Source organism: Varanus komodoensis, unplaced genomic scaffold (genome assembly GCF_004798865.1).
Source record: "Varanus komodoensis strain SLA01 unplaced genomic scaffold, ASM479886v1 scaffold33, whole genome shotgun sequence".
Lineage (NCBI taxonomy): Eukaryota > Metazoa > Chordata > Lepidosauria > Squamata > Varanidae > Varanus > Varanus komodoensis.
In genome coordinates, this window is record NW_025335817.1 from 9685741 (window position 1) to 9703195 (window position 17455).

General features: G+C 50.5%; 2 protein-coding genes and 1 long non-coding RNA gene across 10 annotated transcripts in view; all 3 read right to left on the reverse strand.

Moving 5' to 3' along the window:
• The window catches only part of LOC123027716 (cell surface hyaluronidase-like), a 69354-nt gene extending 67111 nt beyond the window's left edge, over positions 1-2243 (reverse strand). For 4 of the 8 annotated variants that reach the window (XR_006415558.1, XR_006415557.1, XM_044438863.1 and 1 more), the window contains exons 1-2: positions 1066-2234; positions 725-865 (exon numbers count right to left, since the gene is read on the reverse strand). Coding sequence is in view for 6 of the 8 variants with exons in the window: in XM_044438863.1 (XP_044294798.1) it covers positions 725-865; positions 1066-1213 (289 nt within the window). In the remaining 2 variants the exon portion in view is untranslated. Of the gene's footprint in view, positions 1-724; positions 866-1065 lie in introns of all 8 variants that reach the window. The other 4 variants (XM_044438865.1, XM_044438860.1, XM_044438858.1 and 1 more) reach the window with 3 other exon arrangements.
• The window catches only part of LOC123027715 (cell migration inducing hyaluronidase 1), a 151349-nt gene extending 149071 nt beyond the window's left edge, over positions 1-2278 (reverse strand). Inside the window, exon 1 of the mRNA XM_044438856.1 lies at positions 2149-2278. The gene's annotated coding sequence lies outside the window, so the exon portion shown is untranslated. The remainder of the gene's footprint in view (positions 1-2148) is intronic.
• Positions 2279-9071: 6793 nt separating this feature from the next.
• On the reverse strand, positions 9072-13087 carry LOC123027622. The gene is made up of 3 exons (XR_006415536.1): positions 12948-13087; positions 10311-10574; positions 9072-9260 (listed from the first exon to the last, which is right to left on the reverse strand). It is a non-coding gene; the product is annotated as an uncharacterized LOC123027622 (long non-coding RNA).
• Positions 13088-17455: the final 4368 nt, after the last annotated feature.

Sequence of the window (17455 nt, forward strand, 5' to 3'; positions counted from 1 at the left end):
GGCAGCCAGTCCATATTGATCTCCCTTTTGCGTGTGACTGAAAAGCTCAGCCTCACCCTGCCTCTCTCCTTATTCCCCCTCAAGACCTGGCCTTGACGTGCAGGGTGCAAGCTGAATGGGTACATGTGTCAGCATAAGCTCCTCAAACAAAGTGTCTCCTTCCCAGATGAAGATTAAAATGCAGTGGGCAAGGAGGCACCAGCTACTTGGAAATAATGGCCCCCACACAATGCACATGTCCCCAAAAGTTACAGACAGAAGAATCGGGGGGGGGGTGACTTTCAAATTAAAGACCATTGTTCCAGACTTACCTGGAAGCCAGCCGGTGATTTCCCCTGTACTGCAACATGGTGTAGTGGTTTAAATTTTGGACTTGGACCAAGGAGACTCCGGTTCCAGTCCTTGCTTGAGCATGAAACTAACTGGATGACTTTGGGTCAGTCACTGACTCTCAGCCTAACCTGCCTTGCAGGGCTGTTGTGGGGATAACATGGGAAGGAAGTGGACCGTGTAAACCACACTTGGGAGAAAATGTGGACAATAACTGCAATAGATACATCACATTTAGAAGCAAGATGCAGCAGATGATTTGGGACTAATCCAGGGCAAGATCAGGCACCCCACACCCCTGAGGCGCACCCCACCAGCCAGGGCACCCTTTTTATTCCAAGAAACCAGCTTCTGCAGCAAAACCAAGATGTGACACCCCCAAGCCCACCTTTACCTCCTTCCTGGATTAGCACGGAATGAAAAGTAGCTGAGCTCTCCAGGCAAAGTGCCTGCCCTCGACCAATGACAGTGGCGTGGCTGCTGTTGTGTCCCGGGCGCCACGGGCTGAGATGTGCCCCCGGCCACCAACAGCTCCCTGTGAGAGAAAAACGAGAAAAGCGGATGAGACTCACTGCTCTCTTCACTGGGCGCGCTTCTCAGGGACGGGGCCACCCAAACGGAGCCGGGCGACTCGCCTCCCCTCCCCAGCAAAGGACCTGCAAGGGGGACGGAGCGTCAACAACCCGTGCCTGACCTCCCCCACAAGATGGCAGACTGGAAAGCATGAGGGCTCACCTGTGTACACGCCGCGGATCCGCTCGTGGAGGATGGAGAGGGACCCGGCTGCGAGGCCTTCCACAGCGCCGTGGAGAAGGAAGGGCGGCAGAGTTTCCGCGCCTCCCCACCGCACCTGGGCGAAGGCGCTTTTCTCGCCGGCGCGCATCGCAGTGGCAAACGCCAGCTGTTGAGAGGCGACACGCCGCGGCTCTTCCTTCCTTCTTTCCACTGACAGTCGACGAGCCAAGGAAGGAAGCCGGCAAGCGCGAGTGGAGCGTGCGCCTCCATGCACGGGCGCGCTCTTCGCGGGCGGCGGCGCGGGCGGCGAGTTGAGCAACACGTGGAGACGGCGACCCGTGAATGATGGGTCCCCCACGCCCCGTCACTTCGCGCTTGCACCCCAGATCCAATTTTCCAATAACCATTGAGATTTTTGATACCTCTCAATCTGATGCTGCAAGCACACGCACAGGAACACACACACACAACACGCACACACGAGTATAGGTAGGATTCGAGATATGAACAGCAGGATCCTAAGCATCGTTTAGACAAGTCCTACAACTCCAGAAAAAATGAAGCCTTGAAGTGCAGTCCCAAGAACCCTACAACTCCCCAGCCCCATATCCCAATCAGGCACAGAATTGCACTTCAAGGCTGCGCTTCGACCCCAACTTACCTCGGTTCAAGCCCACTTTGCAAGAGGAAACCTCAGCATGGTCACTCGGAATTGCGATCTGATATTCGACATGTCTACTCACTATGCAAGACCCCACGAGTTCACCGTGTTTTTCTCCCAGGTAAGCTGCTATGCTCTATGCTGCTATGCTCTAAAGATTCCAACCTTTCTCTCTCACCTTTTGCCACGAGCGCGCGAACAGAAACCCCAGTTCACCCCGCAGCCGCCTCCAAATGCAGCGCCAACAGCGCCTCCTGGCGGCGCTCAAGGAACCACCAGGACCCGGTCGGCACTCCATCACCGCCTACCTGCTTCGCCTTTGGTCCATGGGCGCACGCTCGGATGCAGCTGCTCTAAAGCCAGAAGCGGCTTTCCCTTCCCGATCCTTCCCCCCCCGGCAACCCACTTGCCCTCTAGCACACCTCTCAGCGCGGCTCGGAATGGGGAGCTGCTCCGGGGCGGTCGCAGTGGCTCCTCTCGCGCTTTCGCTCTCTTAAAAAGCCCGGTCTGTTCGGTCGCGTTCCTGAGCCCAGAGGCTTTATCAGCGCTCCCGTGCCCGGCTTTTTCCCTGCCGCCCCACCAGGCTCCCTATTTATAGGCGATGGCGAAGCCGCGCTGTTTACACCAGCTGAGCTCCTGGCTCCGCCCCGGCCTGTGACGCCTTCTTGCATTCTGGGCATACCGCGCGGCTGCTGGCGCCAAGTTGCAAAAGAGGAGGAAAAGAAGAAATGAGGCAGAGCGGGGAGGGAGGAGGCAAGGGCAAGGGGGGATGCGCGGTACTCCCCCCTCCCCCCCATTTCCTTCCTTGTTGCAGCCCCGATTGCTTAACTTCGCTTCGGTTGCGAACTGACCCCTCCCCGCCACCACCACGTCCAGGCTGGGGAGCCAACTGGGTCAGGTTGCGCGCATCCTGGAACATCTTGAAAACGATGAGTGGCCCATTTCTCCCCTTTGCCCCCCCCCTTTCCATGGCGGTGGTGGGGGGTGCGTCTGGCAGTCCCACACCGGATTCACACGTGTGTTCTCTCAACCGCACAAAAGTGGAAAGGCGACCTCTCCGTACACCAAAAATGCAGAGCCAGCCAGCCAGCCAGCCGAACCAGAAAAGCACTAGATTTTTAAAGCAACTGGGTTCGAACCCGCGTGCGGTGCCCTCCGGGCCGTGTCTGCTCGGAAGCAAGCCGCATCAAGCTCAGCGGAACTCGCTTCCACGTACGAGGAGAACGGACGCCGCATGCTGACCGACGTCGCCAAGCCAGGGAGAGGTCCAGACTAGTCTAAAGGTCCAGACTAGCAAGCGAAACTCCAGGCGGCGCTGCAGGATGCCTCTTAGCCTGCCCTACCTCTCAGGGTTGCTGTGCAGATGGAGAGGCAGCCGGGAGAATCACCAAGATTTGGGGGGGGGGGGGGAGGAAGAGAAAATACATGTTATAAATCCGATTTTTTTGTCTTATCAAAGCAGATGTTAATTTGGTGGGGAGAATGCAAAGCCCTTCCACACACCCATCTTCCCATCTCGCTCGGAGATTATGAACACTCACGCGCTTTCGCACACCCTCCCATTCGCACACGCTCCCTTACCCAAGACCCTTCAGTAGGGACTCCATCAAGCAGAAAGAGCCTTGATTTTATGCTGGGAAACGGCAAGTGTGGAAAGGGTTTTGTTTTGTTTTGTTTTGAAAGCCTTCTCAACAACACTGCTTTCTTGAGCGAATTAGCCAAACTCTCACGGGCACTCGCCCCGTTGTGCAGAATCGAACCGGCAACTTTTCAATCAACCAGCACAGCAGTTTAAACCACTGCGCCACCTGCATCCTCATTCACACACAGAGACACGTAAGCCATCCCCCGTATGGTACTGTTATATGGCAGCAATCCTCCACTTGGCAGAACGATGTTACAGAATTCTAAGTGAGCTTCATGGAGCATGGTCAGACTTGGGCCCCAGGCAGCAGCGCACCTAGATAGCATGCCAGATACTATCCATACGCACATACCTGGGCGTATTCTGACCACCCAAACCCCATGTTGCTTCCAAGTAAACACTGGCTTGTTAATTTAGAGCAGCCTTCTCCCTTTTTGCACCTTTCCAAAGCAAGAGCCAATTGTTAACCTGATTTAATCAACATCAGTCATAAGCATTGCTTGCAAGATCCATTCGTTTTAAATATATCTTTCTCTATAAGGTGCAAGCGACTTCAGAGCAGAAGCTCGTTGGATAAGGCCGTGAGCATGGTTACTCAGACATCATCAGGGCAATGTGACTTTCTCCCCACATACATGCATTTAAAAAATCTGGAACCTAGAATTGATGCACTGGAGGTAGTAAGTCCCACTGTGGGCCGTAGCCTTGATTAAGCCCTACTGGAGAAGGCCTGTCCCTCATAAAAGTTGCCTCTTACAGGACTTGGCTGTTGCAGCTGGCAGCAGTAACAGGCAGTGGCTGCATGCTCTTAAGAGTGCCAGGTGGCCGCATCCAAGAGGTGCCATTTTAATTACCCACAATGCCCAAAGAGCCATGTGGGGAATTAAATGGAGGCATCCCAGCTCAGCTGGCTGATGCTGAATAGAATTGCTGGCTAAGGATAGGGGAAGAAAGGGGAAGAAAGATATGCTTAAAGGGGGCCCCAAATCAGACCTCAACAATGTGACCAGGTTCCATATGCAAAGGATTGTGGCCCTTGTTCAATTTTTCAAAGAGAAAAATTAGGTCAGGATGCCCAAAGCAAAGAAAAGGGAGGAAGAGAAGGAACCAGTTTATTCTAAGGATAGAACGGCTGTGTCAGGCAGGTTCAGAGGTCATCTCCATTTCCTCATGTTCCATCCTCTGCTCATTGACAGGATCAGATTTTTAGATACGGGAATTTTGTTTCTGTGCAAATGGGCAGTTGTAATGCACACTTGTGCACTTGCCCCTCCTCCAAGTAAAAGAAAGTCCACGCAGCCCAGAAGATGATCAGTCCACTGTGGCATCGGCGGGTCTGAGTCACAGACATCTGATCACATGCCTGTTATATTATTTTCTACTGTATTATGAAAAGTCAAGACTCCGGTCCTTCTTCTGAAAGCCACCAGCCAAGCTCTTGTGGTGAATTTAATCACTTTTACTGGATGAACTTCCTCCTTCTATTATGATAGGTAGAAAAACCATTCTGCTAGTTCCTCCAGATTACTGGCCCCCACCGAGTAGGTCAGAGCTGAATCTCAAGAGGGTTGCCAAGCAATGACCGGCACTGCACTGCTTCTTCGTTTAATCATCTCCCTCCGTTGAAAGCAGAAAAACAAATGCAGTGGGGAGAACAAATTGCCCTGTGGGTTAAAAGGGGGAGAACCAAGCATATTTGAGGTGCAAGTCTATGCATGCTCAGATTTTGAAAATTCCTCAAACACCCAGCATTTCCTAGCCAGCCATGGCTAAAGATACTTAGGACTCCACCCTTAAATAGGTCCCACAGTGCAGCTGTGGCCCAGGGCGGCCCTTGGACAGCTGAAGCTCTGCCGGGCAGAAGATGGAGCTGGTCTGCTCAACACTGCACCAGTGTGCAGGACTACAGTCGCTTCACCCTTTCCTCACACTGAAGCTACAACTCCTGTGATCACCAGGGTTGGTTTATTTATGGGGGGGGGGGGGCTTCTGGGCCTTTTCTACATGCTGCTTTCTACAGAAAGACAATAGGACAGGACAAACCATCTATTTCAAATGCGTTCTCCAACCTGCTCTTTTCATAGATCATATACATCCATCCATCTTCTGGCATTGAAGCTGGAATATAGCAGCACATCTTTTTGGTGCCAAAAGCATTAATACTGCCAGAAGAAGCTGCCAAAAAGAGCACAATGCAGCAAGACACCTTTATGGTGCCAGGCCTTTGACATTTTCCCTGCATCAAAGTTTTATGTTAAAGCTGACAACTGATTATTATTTGACTCTTTAATAATACTGAAATAGTCTATTTTATCCTTTGGGCGTTTCTTTTGCTCTTTTTTATGTATTTGCAATTTTTGTGTGGCTGCATTTGACTGGATGTTTTATTCTATAATTCAATATGTGTTTTAATTTTTACCAGTCAAACTGTTGTACTTTGCCTAGAAGTTAATAGACTAAGAATTGTAAATAAGTACAACACATAAGAATTTGTAAAAAGAAACATTTTGTTCCTTCTTCCAGAATTAAATTATTCTAGTGAGTACAAAGGATGTGTTTTCAGAGCCTTGGACACTCTCACGGGGCACGATCACTGTGCCATCCAAGGGACAGGCAGGCATGTTTCTGGTGTTCTTTGCATACCATGCTTGTCCTCAGCATTTGTACTCAGAGATACAGGGCTTCCTGTTACGAAAGTTGCATGAAAGGACCCTAAGCCACCAATGGCTCTATTTGCTTGCTTCTTTTTATCAAACATCCTGTAGTGACTGCAACTGCAATGTAAGCCTGTACCTATTTATGCATCCAGCACTTTCCCATGTTCAATGGAATCCATCCCCAACTATGAACCTGCGATATTGCAGGCTAAGCTACAAATCGAGAAATCCTTTGTTCAAACACAGCTCAGTGGATGGGCTTAATCAAGCCACTCAGCCTTTTCATCAGCAGCTGTACTGGTCTACCTGACAGGGAGGTTTCTCATGTCACCACATTCATACCCCACCTAGTCTTCCTCCTGTGAGAAGCCCAAGTGAGCTTACATAGACCTCCTCCTCTCAGTGTTACCCTCATGACAACCACGTGAAAGAGGTGAGGAGAGGACCAGCAAGCGGCCCAGAGTCACCCAGCAAACCTCCTGGCACGAAAGGAGTGTAGGACCCAGAATGCCAGCCTCGCACGCGAGTCACTACAGTGCCCGTCAAGGTGCAGAACTGACTGCGTGTGGAGAGCTTGAGCCTCTTCCCCCAGCGGCCATGCGTCCGATCAGCCACGTGTGAGCGGCCACAGAGCGCTGCATGTAGCGTGGAGCCCCAGCTCTGGATACGCTGCCCCACTCTCCCTCCTAGGCTGCTTTCCTCGATTCCCCACACAAAGAGCATGCTCAGTCCTGGCTGCCCCTCACCCCACCACCCATAATGTGTTGTGCTGGCGCTGGGGATCCCCACACCTCCTGACTACTCCCTCTGGGTTCACGCTAGAAAATACAGCCCAGGGACTTTCCAACAGTTCGTCATTCCTGCCCTTGCCCTTCGCAGAGTTGAAGTCAGTGGTGTGTGGTGAGGGTGCCTGGACTTCTCCTACTGGCCACAGCCCATCGCTGCTCCCTTGCTCACAGCCTTTCCACTTGACTTTTGTGCTCGTTTGAAGACACGAACATGAAAAATGCATGTTGAGACGGAGATTTGGTGCATCCCTTCTCATTTTACTGACATTCGAGAGACCGCAGTAGTCCGAGTCATCCTATTTTACAGCCCACTCCTCCACATGCTTACTCAGAAGCAGCTGCCACAAACCTCCATGGGGCTTACTCTGAAGTGCATGCGCCAGTAGCAGCCTTACACCAGTTTTGATATATTGGACTGAAGCTGAAGATTCTGCTTCACTACAAAAGCACCTTTGTCATCTTGAGTCAGCTGTGTAAGAAGCACAGTTCCTACCATCATTATTTCTTTGGGGAAATGCAATAAGGAACCTGCCCAGTCAGTCTGAAGTCAGGTCCAGCTCCAGACTTCTCAGGGCCCTTGAGCAAGATCCCTGCAATGGTCTGAACCCCTGTGAGTCCGTCTTCACACCACCGTATTCACCAGCGCCGCCTCGCCCTCTCTCTCTCGGCATTGCCACTGCTAGCTTGCTTGGCAGGCAGGAATCCATCCCCTGCTGCACCAGCCAGCACAGGCCAGGCGAGCACAAGAGGCAGATGGACAAGTAACTAGCAAAGTGAAGAGGAAGGGGGCAACTGTGGGTCCAAGAGGGATGTCTTCCTGCTGCGACTAGCAAGAATGAAGCTCCCTGTGGCGATCACCTGCAAACATGAGCAGCTTTCACCTAGGCTACCACTCCCCACAAGGATCCCTGGACTTCAGCAGACAAGGACAGGAGGCTGAATCCCCAGATCCTGAGATGTGGAGGAGGAAGAGTCTGTGTGCACCTGCATGAGCCTCGGAGCTAAACAGTTGTGCTCCCAACTTTACCCCATTACTTTTAGTGGCTATACAGGCGTGCCTGACCAGCAGCAAAGTCTGCATTTCCTTAGGAGATCACCCGAACCAGCCAAACCGCTGAGCTGCTTCCTGTAAGTTCTTGAAACTTTTTTTTTAATTTGCAGTGCTGGGGGGATGACAATGCTGGATCTCAGAGGGGTGGGGCTTTATTTCTGAAAGCATTCACTTTCTCTTGGGTCAACTCCCTCCTGACTGGTATCCTGTTTCCTCCTCTCTGCGCAGACGGAGGAAGGAAGAACCTGTCATTCACCCCTTTCCACAGATGAATGAATGAGGTCCACAGGGAATCAGGTCTACTCAGCAACTGCCACCCCGATTTGGCATGTCCCAGGTGCTTTTTTTCTGTTTCACACCGTGAGCTGCTTTGAAGACGTACAACCTCAGCCTAACCTTGTAACATATTGCTGAGTTTATTGTCTTTCATGTAGCAAAGCAACCACTGTCAAGAACAAGATTTCCTTTCTGGGAATGCCTCTTGGAAAATGTCTGTGTCCAGCGTGGCACCTGCTGAAGTTGTGGGGCAGGTGAGTGCAATGACACTCAAGCATCTGCTCGGGCGTGTGATGGACCAGATCGCCCACATCTTGGGCACAGGCAGGAAGGGATTTCCTGATGAGGTCAGCAACCAGCAGGCCAGTAGAGATCCAGGGGATCCCAGCCTAGGGCTTTGTAAACAAGGACCAAAAACTTCAGGGACAGTGTAGAGTAGTGGTTAGAGTGAGACTGTGACTCCGGAGACCTTAGTCTTAGTCCCTGCTCTGCCATGATGCTTTGTGGGTCACTTTGGCCCATTCCCTGACTTTCAGCTTTAACTACCTCACAGGGTTGTTGTCAGGTAGGTTAGGCTAATTCTAAGCTAACTCACAACAATTGTAATGCTCGGTAGAATCTCGACAGCCCATGCAGTTCCCTCAGCATTGGGATATTAAGGTGGTCTTCTTTTGATTAATTGGCCAGAATTGGGAGGCTTCTGATTTCTAAAAATTTTGTTTTATTTTTGGCCTAGGAACAGGGTTAAAATGGCTGTAAGTAAAATAAGTTTTACTCTGGAGGGCAAAGGATTTACCAGAGTCCCAAGATCAGCAAAGCCCTTGACACCGTTTTACTCTCTGGTACCCAAGCAAGCATCTACCAACACTGCGTTATACGTTTATTATCTTTTATTTGTTACTGTTGGTGCTTTATTTTAATTTTTGGGTGATTATTTTAAGCTACTCTAAAAATTTTGTTTTAGGACTACCTATAAATAAATGAGTGAATTCTAAATATAGTTAAATGTAAAAAAGACATTTCAGAGCAAAAGGAAGCTGTGAAAGGTAGGGGGACAAGAAAATGAGAGAAGAAATCAGAGAACTCCTTTTGAATCAGAGAATCAAATGTGATGCATCTGGTGAAAAAGAAAGAAGTGAAACACAGGTCTCCATTTTGCAGGTTGGAGTTCAAGATGTGCCCTCGATGAACTAATCTAGAGAAACGGATGGAAGTTGTTTTACGAAACGCTCAGCTGCAATCTCATTTCTACCGATGGGGGTCTCCTTTCCACACCAATGGCACTACTACTGCTTCCCTCGTTGACCTCCTGGAGACATTTTGCACACCCTGGTGCAGGCTTCACTCTGTACGTTTCACACTGGTGTGATGCCAAAGTGAAGATCCTCATTACAAATGCTAATTCAAACCAAAATGGTTCAAAGGAAAATAAAAAAAAATACACAGAATGTCAGGAATCGTACATATTAAGGGCATCTAGGGACAAAAAGAAAATAGAATGAGCTGTATTAAAGGTGTGATTCTATATGTGATAACAGAAAATGGTCCTGCAAGGTGCTAGAATGTGCAGGATTTTTCTGTCTAAAGATGCAAGGATTGAACCATAAATGCAATTTTTACTTGCACACTTTACCTCCTCCAATTGAAAGTGACGCAAAGCAAATCTGCATGCATGCATACATACACGCACACTAACACACATACGTGTGCATGCGCACACACACAGAGAGGAAGAGAGAGGGAGGGAGGGAGGGAGGGAGAATATGCACGTATGCAAACCGTTAAGTTCGCAGTCCTAGAAAGACTTGCATGGGAGCCACACTAAACTCAATTGGGCTTACTTCTGTTCCCCAAACCAGTTTGGGTGCTTGCAGGTGTCTCTGGCCCCTCCACCAGTTCATTGCACCTGGCTCTCCACACCTCTGAGACACTGTTTCAGCCTCCCCAAACCTGTTGCTCTCCACAGGTGCTGGACTACAGTCTCCATCAGTCCCATCGAATTAATGCGGGCTGTGGGGACTGCAGTTGAGACCTGTACAAAGCACCCAGGCTGGGGGAGCCTGCACTTTTCCAGTGGCTGCTGCATCGCAGCTCTGGGTGCAGCAGTTAAAGTAGATCCTACCACTGCCCAGGGGAGGTCACTGGAAATGTACATTCGTTTACTTACCATTATCTGGTGGTTTCCTCATTGTGGGTGTCTGACTCCTCGGTGGTGAGGATGCCTTTGGCTGATCCATTTTCGCTGCCATCCCCCCATTCCCAAATAGCCGGTATAAGGATGAAGACTTTGCTTGGGAATGCAGCAGCTTGCGGGGATGAAGATGGGGTCGTGGGGGTGAAGGCGGCGATCCAGAGGCACCGGGGGGAATTTTCTGAAACAGTTCCTTAGAATCTGTATTCCATAAAGAGCTGTTAAGCCTCAGGTTGTTTTCTGAAAAAATAATAGAGTCAGAGGTGACATTTTTGTCTTTTTAAAAGAAATAGATTTCCCCCAAAGATTGCCACAAGATGATACTTGTGGCCTCTTCACTGATGAAAGTACTCTCCACTGATACATTTTTTCAACCTGTCCACCACTGCATTTTCAACGGTCGCCTGGGCCCAGGGTACCCATTCAGAGCATCATCTCCTACGCATCACTCCCTGTTCTTTAACGGGGAGAAACTAGAAAGACTCTTCTCTAGATTCCATTGGAAAGCTGTGTCAAAGTGCAGTCTCTGCAGTGGTGGCCCTACAATTTTTGAGCGTTTAGGATGTGGGAAGAATCTACAGCAGAATCAAGGCAGTTTGGGTTGCCATGCATCTCACCAGCAACTTTTCAGCAAGCTGGGTTTTTTTCCTAGTCATGTGGATTCCACAGACTTGCAGGCTGCTTTTTTAAACTTTTGATGAAAGTTTCTGCTAATTCACATAAATTAAAATGAATTTGCACAAGTACACATTGGCACACAGAAAAAGGCTGCGGGGGGAGGGAGTTGAATCAGTTCCAAGGATGAGCAGACAATGAAAGGAAAGACAGCTGACCATCTGCAAACCAGACAGAACAGTATTAATGATTCTGTTATGCTCTATCAGTATCTCCTAGAGTTGCCCACAAGGCAGTATTACAACTTAGAGCTTTCAATGCCAGCTGAAGATATAGAAGCAGTACGGCATAGCAATTATGGTGTTGGACTTAGACCGGGCGAATCCAGATTCAGATCCCTTTTGAGGCTTAAACTAGTCGCTATTTTTCAGCCATAGCTACCTACCAGGGTTGCTGTGAATCTAAGACAGACTAGCCACGTACAACAGGAATGGACTGAAGATAGGCAGTGTTCTACTGGATGGTCTGCAATATTGCATATTAGAATCATAGAATTATAGAACAGAAGAGTTGGAAGGAGCCATGAAGGCCATCGAGTACACCCCCCCCCCATTAGTACATTCCTATCCCACTTTTTTTCCCTCTTACGAGGAATCCAAGGTGGCTTCCACATTCCTGTCAGGTAGATTGGCCAGATCTTTTAGATCAAATACTGAATACCAGGAAAACCCAGTCTTTGGGCAGTTATTACAAGTCTCTGATCTGTAGTAATGAAGTCATTGGTTTATATTTGCCAATTTGTACAGACTGGAAGAAAAGGCATTTCTTAGAAATCTCTAAGGTTTCTTTTTTAAATGGCTGGTGTTGCTGCATCTGTTCTTGGGGTGCTTTATATCAAGGGGGCAAATGTTGTACATCACCACAAATGTTTTTAATCAAAAAACAGCTAAATCAGTCTGAGTCCTTTGGAAATGCTCAGTTCACACCTTGGAGGCCCAGGATAAATGCCATCTGCCAGCAAAGTCTATGCATTTCTGAATCTTCAATGTGATTCACAATCACCACTGCCCAAAGGTTGTTTGACATCATACATTTATTCAAAAAGGACTTGGCAGGTGGTGTAAGTCACAATAAAAACCCATCTGCAGCAACAAACCATTTCCCCCTTGCAGGGGGCAAAGCAAAGCAACTGCTCCAGGCAGCAGATGTCAGGCAGGGGCTGGAGGACAGCAGCCCCAGCTGCTCCTCCCGAGCCCAGCCAGCCATTCCCCTCTGGTGCAGGACAGAGCCGTGCGTGCCACGCAGCCACCCCTGTGACTAGCCTGCTGCTCTCAGGTGGAACAGAGCAGAGCCGTTCAGAAAGGAGAGCCCCCGTTGCTTTGGACTTCAGCCACCCGCATTCCTGACCCTTGGCCCCACCAACAGGGGATTCTGGCAGCTGGAAGCCAACACATCTGCCCACTCCCAGTGTAGAGACTACTGACCCAGATGAACCAGTAAGCCGACCCTAAAGATACTCCCTGTGTCCCTTGCTAGGCAACTCGGGCATTCTACTCCATGCTTGAGTGGTGACGTATCTCCACACCCAAGAGAAGATGCACACCGACCAGAAGAGCCATCAAAATGCTCGGCCTTTTTAGCAGAGAAGTTCGTGTGTATAGCTTAGCACTTCTGCACTGATTGGAAGCTGCTTGTTCAGGGAGAAAAAGGGAGAGCACAGGCACCCCTGCAGGGGGAAATATGGTCCCACTGCAGGATGGAAGTCAACTGCCAAGTCCGTGCATGGAATGGGGTGATCCTTTACCTCAAGCTGCAAAGTGTCTTGCCCTGGCCCTGGCTGCACTGTCCCTGGACAGGTGCGTGCTGGTATAAGAAAGCACCCATTTTGAGAAAATGCGAGGGGATCAGGCAAGAGCCTGTGGACCATTATGAGTGGTGCACATTTCATCAAGATAATGCAGAATATTCAACTGATGCTTAAAAGTCCTGGGACAGCACCTGGTTGGCCCGTGGGCAGCAGCAGGAGGAGGCTGGTTAGCACCAGAACACTGGAGACAGGCGGGGAAAGCTGCACATGGCGGTGAGGTTGACCCTTCAGGCACAGAAGCCTCTCTGATCCTCTTTCTTGCTGGAGGGAAGGTGACCTTGAAAGACCCGAATGGAGCCAGCTGACAGGTCCAGCCCAGCAAAGGAGCAATGGGAAAACAGCCAGGGGCCAAGGAAGTCCTGCAAAAGATATCCAGATGGCTTTCCACACCAGTATTTATACTTTTCTTCCAATGCAGAGCGCTTTCCTTTCATGAACCACATTTCCCTCCTGACTAATATTAAGGCTATTACACAACAAGCTTTCTGTCAAAAGAAATAAGTACCCATCATGAACACACAATGCCCAGTAGGACCTTCTGACAGCAGCTAGGAATACCTGCTTGCCTTTTCAGTAGAAATGGCCTGAGCCAGAACTAGACATTTCAGGGGAAACAAACCCATTTTCCTTCAAAAGGTAAGATGGCTTCAGATACATTGAGAGTATGGATGCAAATCCCACCTCACCCCACCATCTTAATCTGGCTATAAAACCAAAAGCAATTCCTCACATTCCCCTCTCAACCTCCATTCTGGGAAGGTCTTCCAGCTATAAGAGTTTGGCCCACTATCCCCATCAGATACTGGGGACAGATTAGACTTCCCCAAACATGCCCCCCCCAGACAGCTTGAACTATAGCTCCTATCAGCCTCAGCCAGCAGAGCCAAGGGTCAGGGATGATGGGTCTAAAGTTAAAACACCTGGACAGAGCCAGGCTAGGAGAGGATGGACCTCCATGTTTCCTCTAACTTCATTCTGGACAGCAAGAGCAAAGAAACCACAGGGGAATCCCGTTGATCATTTGGTTGCTGGTTTGATTTACAACCCACTATCCTGACAAGGAAATGGCAGCATGCAAATTCCCTGCTCCCCCCAGCTTCCTTTTGTCTCATGTCACATTTAAACTGCATGCTCCTCGGGGCAGGGACCCCCCTTCATCCATTTGCTTTATATTAATGACTCCAGCAGATAAAATGGCCTGGCAACCAACTTTCAGGAAATAAGTCCAGCCCAAAGATTGGTCCCAGCTAGGCTAAGCCAGGTTTGGGAACACCAGATGTGGCAAATCATGCATCCCAGCTTCCAAGGGCATCTCCTCCCTGGGCCAAGGCCTTCTGAGGTGAAGGACAGCCTCCCACTCCATGTACAAAAACCAGCTGTGCTGGCAGAGGAATATGGCTGTGATGCTCATGATGAGGCCGTGTCTTCCACTGCACCTGCGAGCAGGTAGCGTAAGGGCTGCAAGACACACACCTCTCTCTAACACCTTGCGGACCCGGCCTAACATCTGCTGCTGGCGAGGCGACCACCCCACCCTAAGAACCAGCGTGACACAACGGCATGACTGGGGCATAGAAAGGTAGAAGCAGAGCGAGCCAGAAGGGTCCTCCCGGGCCATCTAGTCTGACCCCCTGCTCCAGCCGGCTCCACTCAGGCATGCCCACCACACGGCTGCATCTGCGCAGCTAACACATTTCGCTGGGTGACTTGGGGCGGTCTGTGATTCTCAGCCAACCTTCCTCACAGGGTCTTTGTGAAGAGACGGATGGAGGGGCAGAGGAGGAGCCTTCAGCTCCTGGTGGAAAAATAAATGCATCCTGGGGCTTTTGCTCATGTTCAGCCAACCCAGCCCACCACCTCTTTCCGGGACCCCGTTCAAGGGATCTCAGAAATTCCCGGGGAAACCAGCCCTGCGCCGCCAGGCCACGAAGCTCGCCAGTGCTGGAGCTGCGAGGGACCGGGCAGACGAACTGGATGCTTCCTGCGATTTGGGAGACGGGATTGCAACAGGAGTCGGGAGTGGGACCAACCGAGGTCCAAAGAGCCAACGTGGGTCGCCAAGACTGCCATGCCTCTGTGCTAGGAAGTCAGGCTCCTCTTGTCATAGCTTTACTCACAGCATGAACAAAAACCCACAGCGCGCGCGGGTTTCGATCCCCGGCGCTGTTCCTCAGAAGTAAAGGGCCAACAGTCCCGCGGGGCTGCTTAAGCAAAGCGGGACGGGGGTTGCGCCCGATCCCCCCGAGGTGCCCCGACGTCGGAGTCCCTCGCATCCTCCAGCGCCTTGCTCGGAAGCAAACTCACGGAGGCCAACAGGGCCCACTTACTCCCAAGTAAGCGTGCCGAGGATTGCAGCCCCACGACCCGATCCTCCTGTGCAGTCACTCGGAAGTCAGTTCTTCCGAGGGCCCAGGAGAGCTACTCGCGAGTCGGGGCGCCGCGGCCGCTGCTGAAGTTCGGGCTTTGCACTTCCGCTGAGTTGAGCGTGGCAGGGATGAGGGAGTCCCTCGAAAGGAGGCGCCGGAGGACGCCAAGGCGAGTCCCGCGCTCGATCGGGCATCGCCGCTTCCTCGCCTCCCTCCTCCGCAGCTGTGGTATAGTCCTACCTGGCTCTGCTTGCCGGGGCATCTTTTGCTGCAGCGCCCGGCGGGGCGGCCTCTCTCCTGAGACACGCGGGGCGAGCTCTGCGCGCCCGCGGACTAGAGGCCCGCGGGTCGCCCGCTCGCCCAGCAACACGCCGGCTGCCCGTGCTCAAGAACCGATTAGGCTGACCGGAGGCGCAGGACGGGGGGGACCTCCCTTTCTGCGAGGCTGCTAAATAAAGAGGAATGCTCCTTAAGTGGCGCTCACACCTTGGGCTTCTCTCTCTCTTCCTTATTCTATCCCGCCTTCAGGCTGAGGGAGCCCGCAAGGTGGCCAAGAACGTTACTAATTATGGTTCACCCAAACCAGAGCACACGCAGACGTTCTTCTCCATAAATTTTCCAGAACTACCCCGTGCCTCTGAATTAATCTGTTTGCCTTGTGCATTCTCTCCTCTACAAAAAAAAAGGAGCGACGGTTTAATCAAACTCCAAGCCGCCTGCTGCCTGCTTGCAGAGCCGAAACGCTACTGTCGGTTGAACGCATTCCGGTTAGATAGATTTCCCTGCTGTTTGGGGAGTCTTCTTCGAGTAAAAAAGAAAAAAAGGCATGATATTAAAGAACTCAAAGCACCTTGGGCTTTTTTCATTCTCCTCCTCCTCCTTGCAATCTTATCTCTACAACAACCAGCCTGTAAGAGTAGGTTGTGCTGAGAATCTGTCCCTGTAACCCAGTTGGCTCCATGGCTAAGCGGGGACTGGAATCCAGATCTCCAGCGTTCCTGTCTCACACGCTTAACCATACACCACACTGGCTTTCTTAGTCTAAGACCGGGTCAGCTCCCAGGATAAGTTTGCAGCATTCACATCCGCTCATTTCATGTCACACTCCCCCTCTCAAATGTCCCAGCGGTCAGGGTGGAAACTCTAGCAAGACTCCAGGGTGGTGGGAGCGGCAGGGAGGAAAAAAACTTCAGAGAAACTTTGAAGGCACTTACTTACCTTGGTTGCAGCATAGAGTGATGCGTGAGATACTCAGTTCAAAGCCGATTAAAAGAACAAGGGTTTATCCTGCCCCACAAGGGACAGTAACAGAGAGGTCTCCATTGCTGTTACACGCACAAAATCTTACTGCTGGGTGGAGAGAGAGCAGGTGTGAGGGATAACCCTTAAATTAGTCCACAGGCAGGAAGGGAAGCAGTAGAGGAAGCAGCACCATCACCAGTGGCCCTTTCACACAAATGAGAAACACTTGCATTGAGGGAGAGGCCGAAAATAGTGTTTGCCACGCTTCCCCTTTCAGGATTTCAAGGTGGCCTTTTCTCACCCCTACCTGGAGATGTAGGAAGCTTGGAACATTCTGCCTGCAAAGAAGGGGCTGCATTGTTCAGCCATAGCCCCAACAGGATATACAGATTGTGTGCAAGGAATTTGTGAGTAGGCAAACCCATCATAAGTGAGAGCTGCATCAGCCCCCATAATTAGCTGCAATTTTACACAAGTATCTGCTAATTCAAAGTGCTTTTGTAATAGCCTAAATAAAGGCAGTGGTTAACTCTTACATGCAAATATGAGAGGCTATTTGATTCCTTACAAAAATGGGGCATGTAAAACCCAGAAAGTTTGAGAAAACATGTTAGTGAATGTCAGCTTGCCCCTACTCTGAATTCTCAAGAGGTCCTTTTCCAGATGCCTCTACAATCAGAGGTGGGACAGACAGCTGTGCGAGACAGAGCCTCTTCCAGGCACAATGCAAGCTCCTGACAGCATGCCTAGTGCCTTTCCAGCAGCAGGCAAACCCCTACTAATTCAGGCGCATTTGTTTTTGGTTTTTTGCTGGACATTTTTACTCAGATCTCTATGCAGGTGTTACAGGTTTGCTCATTCTGACTGTCCAGGTGCTTTCATTTATTCCATGGTTTTTAACACTGCATGCATGCCCCCCCCCCATCACGTATTTGAAGGACAGGGTATAAATTATGTCATATGAAATAAAAGGGTTGGACACAAGATTAGAACTAGACTGATATTCCAGAGCCAGGCATGCTCTAAATGCT